Source organism: Perognathus longimembris, chromosome 10, assembly GCF_023159225.1.
Source record: "Perognathus longimembris pacificus isolate PPM17 chromosome 10, ASM2315922v1, whole genome shotgun sequence".
In the NCBI taxonomy this organism is placed as follows: domain Eukaryota; kingdom Metazoa; phylum Chordata; class Mammalia; order Rodentia; family Heteromyidae; genus Perognathus; species Perognathus longimembris.
Window position 1 is genome coordinate 21608231 of NC_063170.1, and position 18094 is coordinate 21626324.

At 44.6% G+C, this 18094-nt stretch overlaps 2 protein-coding genes across 6 annotated transcripts in view; both read left to right on the forward strand.

Moving 5' to 3' along the window:
- Window positions 1-12781, forward strand: part of LOC125358442 (carboxylesterase 1E-like) — a 50902-nt gene extending 38121 nt beyond the window's left edge. Inside the window, exon 13 of the mRNA XM_048355573.1 lies at window positions 12649-12781. The gene's annotated coding sequence lies outside the window, so the exon portion shown is untranslated. The remainder of the gene's footprint in view (window positions 1-12648) is intronic.
- Window positions 1-18094, forward strand: part of LOC125358441 (carboxylesterase 1D-like) — a 46086-nt gene that overhangs the window by 7961 nt on the left and 20031 nt on the right. For 2 of the 5 annotated variants that reach the window (XM_048355566.1, XM_048355570.1), the window contains 10 exons: window positions 1683-1836; window positions 2470-2577; window positions 3279-3383; window positions 4795-4833; window positions 6218-6358; window positions 7965-8042; window positions 8628-8775; window positions 11192-11323; window positions 12287-12359; window positions 12649-13005. In XM_048355566.1, the coding sequence (XP_048211523.1) occupies window positions 1683-1836; window positions 2470-2577; window positions 3279-3383; window positions 4795-4833; window positions 6218-6358; window positions 7965-8042; window positions 8628-8775; window positions 11192-11323; window positions 12287-12359; window positions 12649-12832 (1162 nt within the window). In that variant the 3' untranslated portion in view covers window positions 12833-13005. Of the gene's footprint in view, window positions 1-1682; window positions 1837-2469; window positions 2578-3278; window positions 3384-4794; window positions 4834-6217; window positions 6359-7964; window positions 8043-8627; window positions 8776-11191; window positions 11324-12286; window positions 12360-12648; window positions 13006-14827; window positions 14979-16299; window positions 16505-18094 lie in introns of those variants that run through there. The other 3 variants (XM_048355565.1, XM_048355568.1, XM_048355567.1) reach the window with 2 other exon arrangements.

An 18094-nucleotide genomic window follows, 5' to 3' on the forward strand; every position in this document is an offset into this window, starting at 1 on the left:
CTGCAATTTAGTCTCCATATTGGGCTTTCTTTTTTCTGATGATGTAATAAAATGTGTATGATTGGGTAATAATACAGAAAATAAATTTGTTTAGGTCAGAGTTTGGGAAAATGTAAGTCTAAGATTGTGTGGTTTCATCAGATTGCTCTCTGGTGAAAGGCCCTTAAGTGTGTCACAATGTGGTAGAAAAAGGAAAGGGAATCTACATAAGAAAGTGCATGACACAATGTGGTAGGAAGTCAGAGTGAGGGACAGTCTTCTTTGTTTTGTTTTGTCTCTCTTTTTTCTTTTTCTTCTTTATTGTCAATGTGATGTACTGAGGGGTTACAGTTTCATATGTAAGGAAAGAACATTTCTTATCCAACTTGTTACCTCCTCCTTCATTTTTCCCATCTCCCCCTTCCCCAGGCCCCACTCCCCATGACTAGTGTGGTTCATCAATACCAACTGGTTTTGTGAGTATCACTATTGCAATGGTTAGTCTTTTTGTCCTTTGTCTTTCGATTCTGGTATTCCCTTTCCCTTCCCTAGTTCCCATGCACGTATATACAGTATCCGGGGTATTAAGATTAGTTATAGTAATAGCAGGAGTAAAACCACAGGAAGGGAATACGAGAGAAAAAAGTACTGTTTCAAAGGCATGTTGCAATTAACTACAACAATGATATACCACTCATGAAGTTCATTTCGCTTAGCATTATCTTGTGTGTTCATACGGGCATAGCTATTGTGATCTTCTGCTATGTCTATCCTAGAAATATACTAATTACTCCCTATGAGGGAGACCATAGAGTCCATGTTTCTTTGGGTCTGGCTCACTTCACTTACTATGAATTCTTCCAAGTCCTTCCATTTCCTAACGAATAGGGCAGTATCATTCTTTCTGATAGAGGAATAGAATTCCATTGTGAATGTGTACCACAAGGTAACAATTCGCTGTTCCTCAGGAAATAGCCTGGGTCACATGAAGCTCCACTAGCGTCTTCTAGATAATGCCCGAATGCTCTTCAGGAGCTTTACCTATGAAAGGCTTAGCACTCAGTGTGGCCACATCAGACAATGGGACTCAAGCAATGAACCCTTGATGGCCAACCAGTCCTGTCCATCCCAGTCTTTGCCACAGCCCCCAGCACCACTTTTCTGGCAGCTGATAGCAGAACTCACGTTGTTGCCCCATAGCCCTGGCCCTCTTCACCTGTTGCTTCTCTTCTCCTGATTTACCTTCCTGAGGTATTTACAAGATCAATGCATTCATGTTATTCAGCCTTCCCTGTCATGAGATCTGGGCCTCATCCTGCTCTTTCTTCATCTGACTGTAGTTTCCCATGTGCTGACATATCTATCTGTGTGCAGAGTGGAGTTAGTCATTTTGAATTTTTTTCTCTCGCATGTGTTCTAGCTTTCCTTAGTCCACTGTTGACGTATAGCGATCTCAGTACATAGCTGCTGGGAGAATGAGAGCAGAGCCCTACAGAGGTCAGTGATACTAGAATGAGAGGCAGAGGAGAGATCTATGGCAGGGGTACCGGGCACAGCCTGACTCTGGAAAGCTCGCTGAGAGCCTCCAACACACCTGTGCTCCCAGGAATCCAGAATTCTGCTGTATCTAGGCCCTGCCCTACCTTCCATCCCGAGAGTCCTGCCCTGACAGCTGTGTCCCACCCCACCTTGTTCTCTTTCAGCACAGGGGATGAACACAGCCGCGGGAACTGGGGCCACTTGGACCAGGTGGCCGCACTGCATTGGGTCCAAGACAACATTGCCAAATTCGGAGGAAACCCAGGCTCTGTGACCATCTTTGGAGAATCAGCAGGAGGTGAAAGTGTCTCTGTTCTTGTAAGTGTTCCTCAACCAGATCTTCACAGGGCTGTTGAATCTCATGGAGACCAGCCAGTTCATGGATGGGACCTCTGCTTGTGAAAGCTGAATGCAGGTGTGACTCTCCCCACTACATAGCCTCTGATGATGAGGAGCCAGGGGCCACACCCTCCTTGACCCCTGGGAAGCTCAGAGCTGAGCCTAAGTCCTTGGGTCATAAGAATTTCCAGTGCCAACTGTGACAGTCACGCTCTTCCTCACTTGCTTGACTTTCCTAACATTTTACCATTAGAAGCTCTTCATAGCCATTCATCTAAGTATAAATCATGAGAAAAGGAACTGTGAAATGAGATTTATCAAGTTATCTTTTCAATCCTTTGGTTTGCCATGGTTAGACTTGCCACATTCTCCCAGTTCTGTCCTCACCATAGGCACAGACTTCATTCCCTGACATTTCCTTAGGGAACATAGGCCTGGGGAAACCTGGTGGGCCAGGACCAGTGAGGAGCTGTCACGTTATGGTCACAGGACATCAAGGTCTTCGGGTGAAAGTCCAGGGTGGTGGAGCAGATGGCAGGAGTCTCAAAGAACATCAAGGTGGCTGACCTTTCTTATGAACACAAAACATCCTCTTCTCCTCTCTCCTGCCAGGTGTTATCTCCACTGGCCAAGAATCTCTTCCACAGGGCCATTTCTGAGAGTGGTGTGGCCCTCATGTCTGCTCTGCTTAAGACTGAGAACATCAGGCCTATGGCTGAGGTAGGTCTCACCCTGGACAGCTCTGTCCCCCTGTCCTCTGTAATCCTGAAGCCCTTAAGAGACTTTCCTGTAAGATTCAGCTAGATGCTCAGGGAGTCCCTGAAGAGAGAGTAGCTGAGCAAGAAAGCTTCATTAAACTCACATCTAAGTCTCATTCTCCATATTTTGAAATGTCTTTTCATCAAGCATTTCACTCAAGCGTCCTGCACCTGGGCACATTTTAGCATGTTCACGTGTTTACTTGTGCTCAATCATGGTAGCATGTGTTGGATCTTGTCCCTCATCTATGAGTGAGGAGTGGGAACCACAGTGTGGACTGGCGTGCCTGAGGTCCAATATTGAACCCGTGGAAGGGGTCTGGTTTCAGAACAGTTGGAATTTAGGGCTTCATTCGAAATGGCTTCCTTTCAAGCATTCAGCCTTGAGAACATTGTTCACATTTTTTCCTTCACAGTGTTTGGCAGGGGCAGTGTGTGTATATTTTGACAGATATAAATGAACCCAGGCCCAGATATTATGTCCTTCTTGTGCAATAATCCCCATTAGACACCTGGTGGTGTGCTGAGCCATTCCCCTCCCTAGGATAGGTTTAGCTACCTCTGCCATCTCCATGACCTGGGCGCATAGCAGGAACCCCATGTGTATGTTGGTGGAGATAGAACACTGCTCATGGCGTCTGTGATTGCCTGTGATCTCTGCAGAGAATTGCCATCACGGCAGGGTGCAAAACCACCACGTCGGCCACCATGGTTCACTGTCTGCGCCAGAAGACAGAGGACGAGCTCTTGGAGGTCACACTGAAACTGGTAGGTGCCTCCTTCTCAGGCTCCATCCTGTGTGACTGGGCCCAGGCTTCATCCATTTACTATTCTCTGGCTCCACGCACGCTACCACGCACACTGTCCAAAACTCCACTTCAGTAACTTTGTCAGACTTCTGACCCAATTTGAGATATCAGTTTGTTTGTGGTAGAAAAACATCTATGATAAAGGAAAAGAAAAACCAACTATGTCATGATTCAAATGATCCTCTTGCTTTATCAAAACAGCACTTTTACGTGGTAATCTTCAGAAATATTTAAAAAAATATTCCATGCTTCCACATATAACTATCAACCTGAATTTGCAGAGAGGAGGTATTCAGCACTGAGTTTTTCAGATAGATGTTACAGTTTACACTGGTACATGTAGAAATTATCTAAATTGTAACACAGTTGTAAGAAATTTTCCACAATTTCTGAAACATTGCATGAATTAGAATTCTAGGATAACTATGTATCTATGCACCCGTCATCTATCATTGACACATTAACCTATTCATTTATTCAATCTCCTGCTCATTAGCATCCTTTCATCAATCTAGTATAGAACCTTCCACAACTGCTCCTGATAGTTTTAGCCTTTCATTCCCCCATGAGTCATCTAACCAACACAAAGCTTTACTGGTTCACTTGCTCTTCCAAAAGCAGTGATCTATTCTTCAGCTGCTGTAGTAATATCAGCTTATCAATTAATCCATCCAACTCACCAGATTGATTCCCCCTCTGCTTAGAAATCAAGGTCTTGCAAAATTTTCAGCAATAGTTTAGAGGTGAACAGTGAGCTGGCCCTGTCATGATTTTACCCTGTTAAGATGCCTTCTAAATGCCAGTGTGGAAAAGCAGTGTAGGCAGAGAGTTCATCTGTTGTTAGTCAGGCTGGGATTCCTGGTGGTTTACCATGGCTGAGCAGAGGCATGGTGAGACAGGGTTACAGTATTCTCTCTGTTCAGGACCTGGTGACTGCAGGGTCTGTGTGGTTTCCTGAGTTTGAGAAGTGTGATGTGGCGGGAAATGGACACAGGAGGTCAGGGAGATGTCCACTCCTCCGTCAGCCTTATCTCTTCTCAAGGCCTCTGCAGCTATGGCAATAAGATTCACTTCTTTCCACTGTTCCCTCAGAAGAAAGCTGAGATGATGTTGCCAGGGAAACAAGTAAGGGAAAGGTTGAGGAGGAGAACAAGCTCAGACTGCAGACATCTCCAGGGTTCCCGAGAGTCATTTCCCTCATTGAGCTGCCAATCCCTCATTCCCCTCCACACTGTTGCCTGCCCAGCAGGGCCTATGTCACATCTGTTTTCACCTGACCCAGGGGGAGGACATAAAGCGAAGAAGAATCTCCTCTGGCTCCAGCTCAAAGGTCAGCTGGCTCACACCTGTCTCATTCTCTGTCATTACAGAACCTGTTTAAGCTTGATTTTCTTGGAGACCCCAGAGAGGTAAGGACCTTAGATTTACAGTCTTAACAATTTTTACCTCCATCTAATTATAAATGAAGGATTAGTCCTTGTGGAACCTAATGTGCACTTTGTTGTGTGTAATGTTGTTACCGTGTATATATTACTGAGGTCAAGAGAGGAATAATTTGCTAGCTAGCATAGCCAGGAACCAGAAGCAAGATTAGAACCCACTCCCTATTCCCAATCCAGTGCTCTTAGTCAGAAAATAGTTCTCTGGACATGGACATACCTCCCTCATTTATGTTTCCTGCACCCAAAATGCATCTGCAGAAGGAGACTACACTAGAATCTTCTGCCATGAAGAAGTCATTGACCAAGGGTCAGAGCCCTTCCTTGAGGAGCACAGAGCTCTCAGCAGGTCATGAGGATGGATTTCAGTACAGGATGGAGCTGAGGATTTCAGTTCTGGGGAAATTATCCTACTAGAATCCATTGAACTCTTTCTCTCCTGTTGTCCTCCCTTGCACCTACAATGACTTGCCAGGGTCTTGTGCCATGAACTGTGCAGCATCTTAGAATTTTATCCTCTCTGGCTTGCTCTTAGGATCCTAGTTTTCCCTTAAAGAACTTGTAAGGATGAAAAAAGATTCTTTCAGCCACCCAGAAATGGTGTATGAAGCCCTTACTGTCTGACAGCAGCTGGGATATCTTAGTGGAACATTCAGGAATTCCCTGCTCCCTAGAGCCTCCTCTCCCAGTTAGGGTAGGTGGTTAGACAAGAAGTGCTTAGAGCAAGAGACAAAATATGTGGTGTGTTTCATGGAAGTCAGAAATGAGATTTTTAAAAGACAATGAAGGTAGCAATGGAGTCAGCTTATGGTTTCAATGTGGGCTTCAATAAATTGTACATATAATGGTAAGAAATCTATATTATCTCTTTAAAACAGTACCTACACACACACAAAATACACACACAATACACACATATGCACACACACATTTTGGTTCTTGAACCTAAGCAGGACTTCCCCTGCAGCAATGGCTCCATGTATGCTAATTTAGCATTCACTGCAATTCCACAGACATAACAACAATGAAGAGGAAGGAAAGATAGTAGATATAACAATGACAGACAGACAAACAGATAGGAAGGGACTTCAAAGTGAGACATGGACTGTATGTGCTATGTACTTGAGTTTCTGTGAGGGTTCTTCTCTTTGTTTCAGACATTGTCCTGTAACATCACCAGATCTTGTCATAGTGCTGCCCTCAGGGACTCTCAGACTTAGACTCCACAGGATCCTGAGTCTCTGTGGCCATAACCACAAGAATCTGTGTTTGCCTGTGCCTCCATGCAGAGAGGGGAATGGAGGTGTTACCTGGGGCAGCATATTCACAGATACTACATTTATGTCTTCCCCAGAGTAATACCTTCCTGCCCACTGTTGTTGATGGAGTGCTGCTGCCCAAGACACCTGAAGCCATCCTAGCAGAGAAGAGTTTCAACACTGTGCCCTTCATCGTGGGAATCAACAAACAAGAGTTTGGCTGGATCATTCCCATGGTGCGGATGTACAGAACTCGTGACAGACTTGATCCCAAACACATAAGCAACTGCCTCCCTTTCAACTCTGCTCCTATCATCTCTTTTATCTCTGTACCTTTTTTTTTTTAAGAGATCTGTTCCCATTGTCAAAATTTTGCACATCCTGGGGCTAGAACTTGGGCCTGAATGCTGTTCTTGAGCTTCTTTAGCTCAAGGCAACCGCTCTACCACTTTAGGCATAGTTCCTTTTCCAGCTTTTTTCAGAGTAGCTTATTGGAGATTAGAGTCTCATGGACTTTCCTTTCCAGGATGGCTTGGAAATATGTTCCTCAGATCTTAGCCTCCTGAGTAGCTAGGATTACAGGTGTGAGCCACCAGCTCCAGGCAAAAGTAGGTATTTTAATGGGAAGATTCTCTAGGATAGACAAGAATCCACTGGATGGTAGAGCCTTAGAAGCTCCTCTTCCCAGATATTATCTTGCATTGAAGGATTCTCATGTAGACATGAGAATTGTGCATATGGAAAAGCCTAGGACATCCTAGAGAGGAAGGAGCTGAGGGCCAAGAGAGTCAGGCTGGGCCAAGAAAGTCTACTGAACATGGACTCACAAGTCTCATAGATCTCCACAATGTCTGCCTGAGATCTCCGGTGTCTCCTTGCAAAGATCCATGGATAGCTGTTGCTTTTCTCCTTTTGGCCAGTTCTGGAGCTTGAACACTGGGTTTAGGTGCTGTCTTATGAGTGTTTTTTCCTCAAGGGCAGTGCTCTACTGTTTGATCCACAGCTCCACATCTGGCTAATTTTGGTGGTTAATTGGAGAGAAGAGTCTCACAGACTATCCTGCCTGGGCTGGCTTTGAACTGCAATCATGAGATGTCTCCTGAGAGCTAGGAATACAGGCTTTATCAATGAGTCATCTCCCCAACTTTTAAAATTCAAGCTGGTTATAAAGTTATCAGAAAAGTTTTCCCTGAAAAGAATTTGGGGTAGAAAAGTTCTTGATAATTGCCAGTTTTTTTTTAAGTGGCTGGTCCACAAGAGGACTATATGTCTGCTTGTCACCGGGTTTGTTCCTTCAGGTATTGAGCTCTTCCTGCAGGCATTTGAGGGGCTGGAGTCATCTTAGGACATAGTCTCAAGTTAGACTTGAGACTCATGCTAGAGCCATGCTCAGTTGGGTCAGGCCTCAGTCAGAAATTTGGACAGGATCAATATGTGCTGGGAGCTATGCAGCTCTCACTTCATGACTTCAGACTTCAGCAAAGGAACGCTTTGCTTGTTCACCTGAGTCTCTGAGTTGTGCCTCGTGTCCTATATCCTTGGGATCCTGGCTTCTAGACTTTGATGAGTGTTCCTAAAGATTCCTCTGATGCTGACTGGACATTGTGTCCTCTTCAAATACAAGGTTTGAGGTGTTCTCATTCCACCCCCTATAGGTAAATCCATTTGTTTATTGTCAATCCATTTGTTTCATTGATTTTTTTCCTATTAAATTAAGGAAAGATGCATGCCTGTAGGGAACCAACAGAGAAATGTCAACCTATATTGCTTTGTGCATTGACCTGCTTGAGTCTTCTTTATCAATTCTTCATGATTCACAAATGTAAAAACCATTTTTAACAGTTTATGGGCTATCCACTGGAAGGCGAAATGGACAAGAAGAAGGTATCATCACTGCTGTGGCAATCTTACTCTATGCTGGTAAGATTGGAAAGATTCATAGAATTGGTTGAGAAACCATGAGGGGTGGGGGTTGCCTCAAATCAGAAACAAATCATGGCAGAGAAGGATAATTCTAGGACCTGAGGATTCTGTTCTCATTTCTCTATCTTTTCTAGCTTCATCAGCATAGTAGAATGAGCCCACATACGTTGCTTGTCAATGGAAAAATGCAGTGACTCAAAGATAAGTGAGAGTAGGTATATCTGGAAAGCTGACCATCTCAATAAGGGGTAGGCTCTCTCTAAAAGAGACCATCTTGCCTCAGGATTTCAGCTAAAAGCCCACCAAAGGAGTAGAGGAGAGCTGAACACCTGAGTAGCACCAGGGAAGTTACAAATTTAGAAAGCCTGCCTTTACTACACATGGATGGTTCTTCTGTGCAAGTCATTGCATTTCCTGTGCCCTGTACATCTAATGAAAATTCACTCACTAGAAAAAAATCATATGTTCTTTTGTCCTTGGGAAATATTTATAGTTAAATTACTATTATATAAAAGATTCTTAACTTTCTGTGGAAGCTCCATTGCTCACCAGGTGTGTGGTCACTACCTTGATATCTTTTAGGAACTTTCTGAAGATCTTATTTCTGCAGCCATTGAGAAGTATTTGGGAGGAACAAATGATCCTGCCAAAATGAAAGATCTACTACTGGACTTGATAGCAGATGTGGTGTTTGGAGTTCCAGCTGTGATGATATCTCGGAGCCACAGAGGTGATCACAGGGCTTATATAGAAGGATGAGTTCTTTCCAGTTCAGTGTGTGACCCACCCGCTGACTGCCATAGACTCTTGTGAAAACAGCTGAGGGTCAGGTCTCCAGTGCTGATTCCGTATGGCCTGGGGAGAGGGCTCTCCTGTTTTGTTCTGCTGCTAGAAACCTCTGAGGAAAGGCTCCAAGGGCAGGTTGTTAGTGTGGAAGGTGATCCAGAAACACAGTTAGAGATGCAGGCCAATCACTGATGCATCACCAAACACGTGTCCACTGTGGGATGGCTGGAGCTGGGAGCTCTGGAAAAACATCTTGGGCGTTCCTGTCTGAGATGCAGGGAGCTGGGTAGTGATCCACCAATGCACATTGGTTGAAGTCTGTCCCAAGGGATGGTTAATTACACTGTGTTTTGTTCTTCTGCAGACATGGACAGAATAGTTGCTAGTGGTCAGAAAAAAACATCCTGGACAATGAGCACAGCACTAGGTTCCATTATAATATGTTTCTGCTTGATCCTAAAGCACCTTCATTTTTAGTGGAATTTAATGATAAAAGCAGTACAAGGCAATCAAATAATTTATTGTAGGCACCTGGAATGGAATGTTTATATTAAAGTTGGTGAAAGGGCATAGGGAGCATGGAGAACACAGGAGGTCACTAATTAAGATGCATCGTGTGCATAATGAACAGGTTAAAATGAGACATCTTGTACAAGATGAGTTCATGCAATTAAAAATAATTATAAATAAAGAATGACCATAATGAATGGACATAATATTGTAAAATAATGATAAAATAGTGTATTAAGCTTAGTCTATAGCTGGGTGCTAGTGGATTATGCCTGTAATCTTAGTTACTCGCCTGTAATCTTAGTTATTCAGCAGGCTGAGATGAGAGGATCACTGTTTAAAGCTAGCCCTGGCTGGAAAGTCTCTGAGACTTTTATCTCCAATTAACTACCAAAGGATGGAAATGGAGCCTGTGGCTCAAAGAGGTAGATCACTAGCCTTGAGCACAAGAGCTTAGAAACAGAGCTCTGGTCTTGAATTCAAGCTCCAGGAGTGGTGGGTACACCCCATGACCCCAGTACACAATTATTCAATTATGCTAACTGTATACAAATTTTATACAATTATACAAATGAGACAATTTTATGATCATAAAAAGCATAGGTGCTAAAATAGAAAATAAGCTTGTCTGAGTTGTGAGATTATTCTTGTGACTTTTCCCCCCTCTGGGTGTTTCAATTTTCCTACTCTGCCCAATGGGGATGAACTTCACACTGCCTCCTGCAGTCTCTCTTGAGTGTCTGCCTGGGTATCATGATCACTGCAGGTGTTGAGCTCCCCAGGCTGGGAGATTCCTAGTGGACCCAGAAGGACAAGATGTGGAACTCACTGATCCTATCAACAGGAAAGGGGGTGTATTGGAGCTTGGATAGTAGGGCTCTGGTGATGAGAGGAAGGCAGAGAAGAGGAAAACAGGCAGAGGATGTCAGGTCCACCCTCCTCTTGTCCCTTCTCCTTTGTCTCTCACCTTGACCCCTCAAGGCCTTAAACTCCTTAGGCCAAGCAGGAAGCAGGCTATGTGAGCTGACTGAATATGCACCTTGAATGGTATGATTTTTTTTCTGTTGCTGTTGTTGTGGTTGCTTCATCTCTGATTGCATATGTATGTAAATATATAGTTTTCCAGATAAGCAGCTTGGAATTGCTTCTCCCATTAATGGATGAGGAAGCACTAGAAATGTGTAAACTATGCTGGCTCTGCAAGTGGCTCTGTGGATCAAAGGGGTAGAGTGTTAGCCTTGAGCAAAAGAGCTCAGGGATAGTGTTAAAGCTTTGAGTTCAAGCCCCATGACCCACACAAAACCCAAAAGACTTTCTAAGTATGCTAAATAGAAACTCCCTATTAGTTCATAGATATTCCTCAACTAAATAAGTGCTAGTATTTTGTGAATGAGATCCTCTGAGCATTAATATATTTTTTAATTTGTCATTTAATATACTTTTTTTTTTCAAAGTCCATTACATTTTTCTTGGCTCTGTACCCCTGAGACTCACTGAGCTTTCTTGAAACAGCTTCTTCCTGTACAGGTGGTAACCAGGCCTGTCCTAAGGTTCTGGAGAGCTTGATGCCAGCCAGAGCTGTGTCTGGTAACAAAAACTGTGCATGGGGGCTGGGGATATAGCCTAGTGGCAAGAGTGCCTGCCTCAGATACACGAGGCCCTAGGTTCGATTCCCCAGCACCACATATACAGAAAACGGCCAGAAGCGGCGCTGTGGCTCAAGTGGCAGAGTGCTAGCCTTGAGCGGGAAGAAGCCAGGGATGGTGCTCAGGCCCTGAGTCCAAGGCCCAGGACTGGCCAAAAAAAAAAAAAAAAAAAAAAAAACTGTGCATGAATTCATGTCTTCTCAGATGCTGGAGCCCCCACCTACATGTACGAGTTTCAGAATCGCCCGAACTTCTCATCAGATATGAGACCCAAGACGGTGGTAGCAGACCATGGGGATGAGCTGTTCTCAGTGTTTGGGGCTCCATTTTTTAAAGGTAATGGCCTTTGCTGGCTATTTTCTTGGAGATGGGAGGCCTGGATTATAGACTTAGTTGGAAGCAAGGTTTATCCTATTTCCCTGTCTTTGTTTTCTGATTCCATATGATAAAAATGAGCTACTGTGTAGTCCTCATCCTTTTTTAAACTTTAACATACAAATGAGTTAGGATGTGGGTTCAAGTGCCCCTAGACATGATCACTTTAGCAGTTTGACCTGTGAAACTGGTAGACAAGTAGTGGGTCACCTGCAGAGTTTGCTCGAGTGCAGAATATCACTGCGTGATTTCCCACTCACAAAGGACCACCAGAAGGGAAGGAATGGAGGGAAGGAGGGGTGGAAAGAATGTTAACCTTGAGTTGAGTACCATATTAGTTCATCCCTCTGTCCATAGATCAAATACATATCTCATATATTCTTCCAACTCATTTAATAATATGATATTTGAAGACCACTTTGCAAATGTCTTTACCACCTTAGCTTCAAGCAGTTACATGTGGCTTACAAGCTTCCTCCTGGCTGTTTGTGATACACCAGGACCTCTGGGCACTGCCCAGATGGATGAGTTCATATCGCCTTTGTAATTCTGATATTTTGCAGATGCTGTGATGCTGCTAATATGTGATAGAATCTGAGAAAAGACTCAGGATAGAATAATTCTGAAAGGAGAGAAAACACTGAGGTGGACATAGAAGTCCTGAGAGGGGAGGAGCAGGGAGGTGAGTGAGGAAGTTGCAGGTAGACAGCTCAAGATGGACTGTGTGCCCAAAGCAAAGTTCTAGATGAGCCATTCTCAACCTAACCAGGGAACCTGGATCATCTCATCATGCAGGTGTTGACCTAGTAGGAGAAGGCTAAGGACACAGTCTCTGTCTTTCTAACAAGCGGCCATGTGCTGCTGATGCTGCTGTCCCATGAACCACACCTCGAGTAGCACACTGTCTTTCCTTCTTCCCCACAGAGGGGGCCACAGAAGAGGAGATCAACCTCAGTAAGATGGTGATGAAGTTCTGGGCCAACTTTGCTCGAACTGGGTGAGTCTGATGGCCAAGGTGGGGTTGAGAGTAGGCTAAGTGTCATGGGAATTCTTGATGGAAAGGGTCGTTCCTCAGGTTGACACAATTCAACTCCTGACCCTGGGTGCAAACACAGCCACATGACAGTGATCCCTCTTGAAAAATAAACAGTGTCCTGGAAGACAGAGGGATCTCTGTGGAGATACAGAGGTTTCTGAAAAGAGATTTCTGGGGACCCTTTTAATGGCACAAGAATGTTGGGACCATGTGGAAGCTTTGTGGAATATCTTTCTGATTCTGTTCTCAGGAACCCCAATGGGAAGGGGCTGCCCCACTGGCCAGAGTTTGACCGGAAGGAAGGTTACCTGCAGATTGGTACTTCCACCCAGGCAGCCCAGGGGCTGAAAGACAAGGAAGAGGCTTTCTGGACCCAGCTCAGAACCAGGGAGGCAGCAAAGAGGCTACGCCATGGAGATCACACCGAGCTGTGAACAAGAGGCCCAGTCCTCCTGAGGAGACTGGAGCGGCCAATGCAGGCACCTTCGATGGAAGAGGCGTCTTACTGTGGAAGCTGAGAGTTGTGTGGTGGGGGTGGGCAGAGGCCACAGGCCTGATAGTAGTGCCCACGCCCCAATTTGTTACATAAATGTTCTTCTGGAGACCACATCAGTGTCTGTGTCTTGAGTTGAAGAGAAGGATGTAGGGAAGGGAGCATCAGAGGAAAGTACCATCAAGCCTAGGAATATGGCTGTGCACGGGGAGGCTTGGGGCATGAGCCCTGACACCTGAGAAGGGACAAGCATGTTGCAGAAGTGGGTGAAGCAGTGCCTCCTCTTTCCCCTCCAGGTGGAGGACAGCATTGCAGGCATAAGGGGGACCATCTGAACCTCACTAAAGTGATCAAAGCTGGTGGACTGGTAGGAGAGTCTAAAATGCCTGAGAGCTAGGAACCCTCACAAGCTGATCTGCATGGGTGGCTGCAGTCAGGAGCTCCGGAGAAAGTCAAGCGCAGTTTGGAAGGTGAGAGGCTTGGTGTACGCATGAAGACCTGATTCATCTTTTACCCTAATGAAAGAAATCCCTCAACCACTGGTGTCACCACAGCTAACCTGATGTCCCTTGGGGTCCTTGTGAAGAATTTTTGGGGCTGGATAAAAAAAGAGAAATGGTAAAATCTCTTCCTGTGAGAGTTGGCTGATAAAACATGCTCTGCATAAATCAGGAGAGGTCTTTTTCTACCGGAGATAGACAAAGGCAATGAGAAAGCTGTGTGTGCAAAGAAAAGACACATTTCTTGGGTTTTTGCTTGACGCTTACCAGAGTTAGACTTATCGATGGTTACCAGGCTTACAGAGTCCTGGATGTCAACTTTAGACTCAGGAATAAGGTAGGAAATACCAACACTCTGCTGGGAGAGAGTGAGAGCATGGGGAGAGATCTAGGAGGGGCCAGGTATACTGGTTAGCTGAAGTGAAGGGTGGAGGAAGACCTAAGAAGACCTTCCTGAAGCTGGGCCTCTTCCATCGCAGTGGACAAGCACAAGTAACAGGAACACTAAACTTGAAGCAGGTAGTACAGCACAGTGACAGCAAAACCCAAGCCCTAGTTCTATACTATATTAGATTGATTCATGTCTTCTAAGACACACACACATACACCCACAGTTGGGACTGGGTTTGAGGAGATGCCCTCACACTCTTATCAGTTATATACAATAAAATCCACTCTGATTTTACTTTTTAAAATTCTGTTTCCTTCATTTTCTTATCTCATACATGTAAATTTTTAAACACTAAATTGTACATGTAAAGCAAGAAAAACACATTAACAAGTGACCTGACAATCAGTAGGACTAAATTCAGGAAAATTCTGGGAATTCCTTTAGGCTGAGAATTGAACTATGGAGAAAATGTATGTGAACATATGGTAATTTTCAATAGACACATAAAAACAATGAGAAAGAGGCAGAGATTACTGCTCTGAGAGTCAAAGGTCCCTGCATTTTCCTGACAGTGATCCTGCAGCTTTAAGTTCACCAGCCCAACAGGAGTGAGACTTGAGAGCTAGTTTGGCTGCATGGGAAAGCCTCTGAGATGCAGCAGCTTAGAGCTGGAGGCAGTAGGAAACCAGTCTCTGCTGATGAGCGCCTCCTGCTAGTAGTTTGGAGAGCTACACCTAGAAAGGAAGAGAAGGTGGAGAACCAGTCTAACTCTGTCTACAAAGGCTTAGTCCAAGATGTCCCAGGAAATGACATTTATACACATACCTACAATGTCAGCCTTTCTGAAGGTCACTGCAGTTTTGAAACCTTTCTGTAAGAAGTTGTGGAAACAGTTTGTAGCCCACTGAGTTGGGTAAGGACTGTTTGGATAAGTCAACAAACAGTGTGGGTGTGGCTTAGATTATCCAGTACACCCCAGGAAGTTGTTTAGAAGAGGGGGAGGGGGCATTTTTATCCTTTTAGATTAGTGATTGGACTGAGTGGATAAGAAATCTAGGGCCGAACTCCAGCTCTGGGCCATAACCGCTGCATTCCCTTGCAGCAGCAGCGACTTCCTGGGCACCAGAGCTGTTTTCCTTCCACGATGTGGTCCTGGGCTCTGACCCTGGCCTCCCTCATTGCCTCCACAGCTTGGGGTGAGTTCTTCTGGGGTTTACATGTTGAGGGTCATATTCAGAAACCCTGTCCAAGGCACACAAAAGTGAAGATGCAAGGAGAGCAAGGGCAATGCAGGATTATTTATTTTCTCAGTACTGTTCAATCTCTGGACTACAGTCTTGCCTGGGAACATCTGAGTCCATCCAGTCTCAATGTTTGAGAGATACCTGAGAAAATAAACACCCAGAGACTCCAGGCACAAGGAGTCAGTGAAACAACCACATGCTTCAACATCAGGAATTAGAAGAGTTCATTGTATTCTTTCTATGATTCTTAGTCCAAGTCTAGCTAGATCATGTTGAAAGACTTTGCATAATTTAAAAAGCATCCACTTAGGGGTCAGGGTGGAGCTTGAAGCCTAGCTCCTTCAGCACTTTCTGAGCTGGGTGTTCTTGGCAAAGTACTTTCTTTTGCTGTGTGTGGGTCACCCTATCTCGAATGTAGGGATGAGAGTAGTATGTTTCTTCCTGGATTGAAGAGAGGGTGGAATGGATGTTTGCTTCCTCAGCACTTAGAACAGTCTCTGGTCTAGAGGACACCAGGAAAGGGGAAAGAGGTTGAAATTTATTAATGGAAATTACCATGGAGTTTATTTAGAGAAAAACTGACATGTGGGAAAAGTCTGAAGAGAGCCATTGGTCTCTATAAATGTCAGTTTCCACTAGGAGATCCCAAGAGAAGGGGAGCAGGGCACAAGGTGACAGGCCACTGTCAGTCAGGAGGCAGAAGGAAGGAAGGCACCTTGCGGGGTTTCCTGCAGACCAAGAGAGGAAATGGGGTAACAAGCACAGGCTGGCTAGGTGGGACTTGGAGGTCAAAGGTTATCCCTTTTGCCTGGCTCTGGATAATTAGGATAGGTAGATGTTGGCCCAAGGAGGAAAATCCGGTGATGGAAAATGTTTTCTAATCCTAGATTTTTTAATTTTTTGTCCCTGCACTGGGCTTGCATTCAGGGCCCAAGACCTATTCCTTAGCTTGTTCACTCATGGCAGCATTCTACCACGTAAGTCACAGCTCCACTTAGGGCTTATGGGTGGTTATTGCAGACAAGATTCTCGCTGACTTCTCTGCCCAAACTGGCTTCCAGCCTCACTCGTCAGATCTCAATCATCTATGTAGCTAGGATTCTAGGTGTGAACTACCAATGCCACGCATGACCATCATAATTATGTCACCACTGAGGCCTACATGCCTGAAGTGACTTTCTTGAGCTCACATGAGTACAGAACGGGAAACCTACAGTGGAACCAGTCTAACTTTCCCTCTCTGACGTGATATCATCTCCTCTCCATGTACCAGGACACCAGGCCTCGCCACCTGTGGTGAACACTGCGCAAGGCCAAGTCCTGGGGAAGTACATCAGCTTACAGGGGTTTGCGCAGCCTGTGGCTGTCTTCCTGGGAGTCCCGTTTGCCAAGCCCCCTCTGGGATCCCTGAGGTTTGCTCCACCGCAGCCTGCAGAGCCATGGAGCTTCGTGAAGAACACCACCTCCTACCCTCCTATGTAAGTTCCTGCAGCTCCCTGAGCAGCTAGCTGGGGATGCTTGTCTCACAGTGGTGCAGGGAGGAGTCAAGACAATCCTCTGATTGGATGTCTTGTTACGAAGTCCTAAAGGATAGTTTGGGACCTTGGAACATTCCACAAGCACTCACAGCTTCCAAGAATCCTTTATTCAGCATGCACTTATTGAGCACCTGTTATATGCTCCACAAATAGCATTGTTCTTGGATCTGAGAATTCTTCGGGGGAAGAAAGTCATTTTGCATGCTCACAGAGATTCCATGATAGTGTGGGGAGAGAGATCATGAATAATATGAAATTCTGTTAGGATGTATTAGTGCTTTGTAAGCAGGCAGCTGCTCAGGAGAGAGTTGAAGAGTCTTTGCTGTCTGTTCTCATGTCTTGACCCTGGGCATGGTGAGTAGGAGAGGAGAATGGTGGGAAGCAGGATCAGGGGATTGCATGTGCCAATCTCCTCCTATCTGGCCAACTATTCACATAAAATAGCTGGTAACCTTTGCAATCATGCTTTACTATCTTTTTCCTGTGATAGTTTTGACTGCCTGCTCATTTATAAGAATAATTCCAACATCATTCTATGCCATTAAATATAATAGCCCAGAGCTCACTAGTTGAATTAAGTTGGGTTTCTACGGTTATTTATATACCCAATCTCTCACTTTGAGTAATTAGATTGTTTTTTATCTTTTTGATATTATCAGTAGCACTATGATAAACATGTAGTAGGTGAACTATCAATCATACATAAATATTTCATCATAAGTTCCAAAAAATGACACTTTTGTGTATCCTTATAGCCCTTTAATTTACATGTCCCCAAATTATTCTGATAGTGCCCACATTTCCATGAAGCTATGCGTACCACCATCAGGACCATGATGGTAATACACGACTGATAAGGGAATGATTTTATGACTGTTGGATAAGTAAAAAGATAATATAATCATAAGACTAAAAACTATGATTTTGGTCTTTAATTTGTATTTATATAAATTCTAGTGAAGTCGAACTCTTTCATCCTCCTTAGAGGTTTGAATTTGTGTGTGTGTGTGTGTGTGTGTGTCTTTGTGTGTGAATGTATATATGTATATGTGTGAGTGTGTATATGGGTTCATTGCATGGGCACTGCCCCTGAGCTTTTGTGCTCAGGTCTAGTACTCTACCACTTGAGCCACAGATCCACTTCTGGCTTTTTGGTGATTTATTGGACATAAGTATCTCACAGACTCTCCTGCTTGGGATGGCTTAGAATTTTGATCCTCAGATCTGAGCCTCTTGAGTAGCTGGGGTTACAGGGATATGAGCTCCTGGTGCCCAGCTTGAATTACACCTTTTATGACCATTATTACACCTTGTAGTTTTCCTGATCTAGGGAAAACTCCCCAGGATGAAATCTGGACAGCACCTTTACTGGTTCTACTTCAGTCACTGTCCCTTCCAGATCCCTTAGGAGTTTGGTTTCCTGTTGAACTGGTTAGGGGGCAGCGATGCCTGCCTTGGAGTTCATTGAGATCTGTGCATGCTGCTTAGAATATACTTGGAAACAGAAGCACCAGTAAGCATGGATCTTCC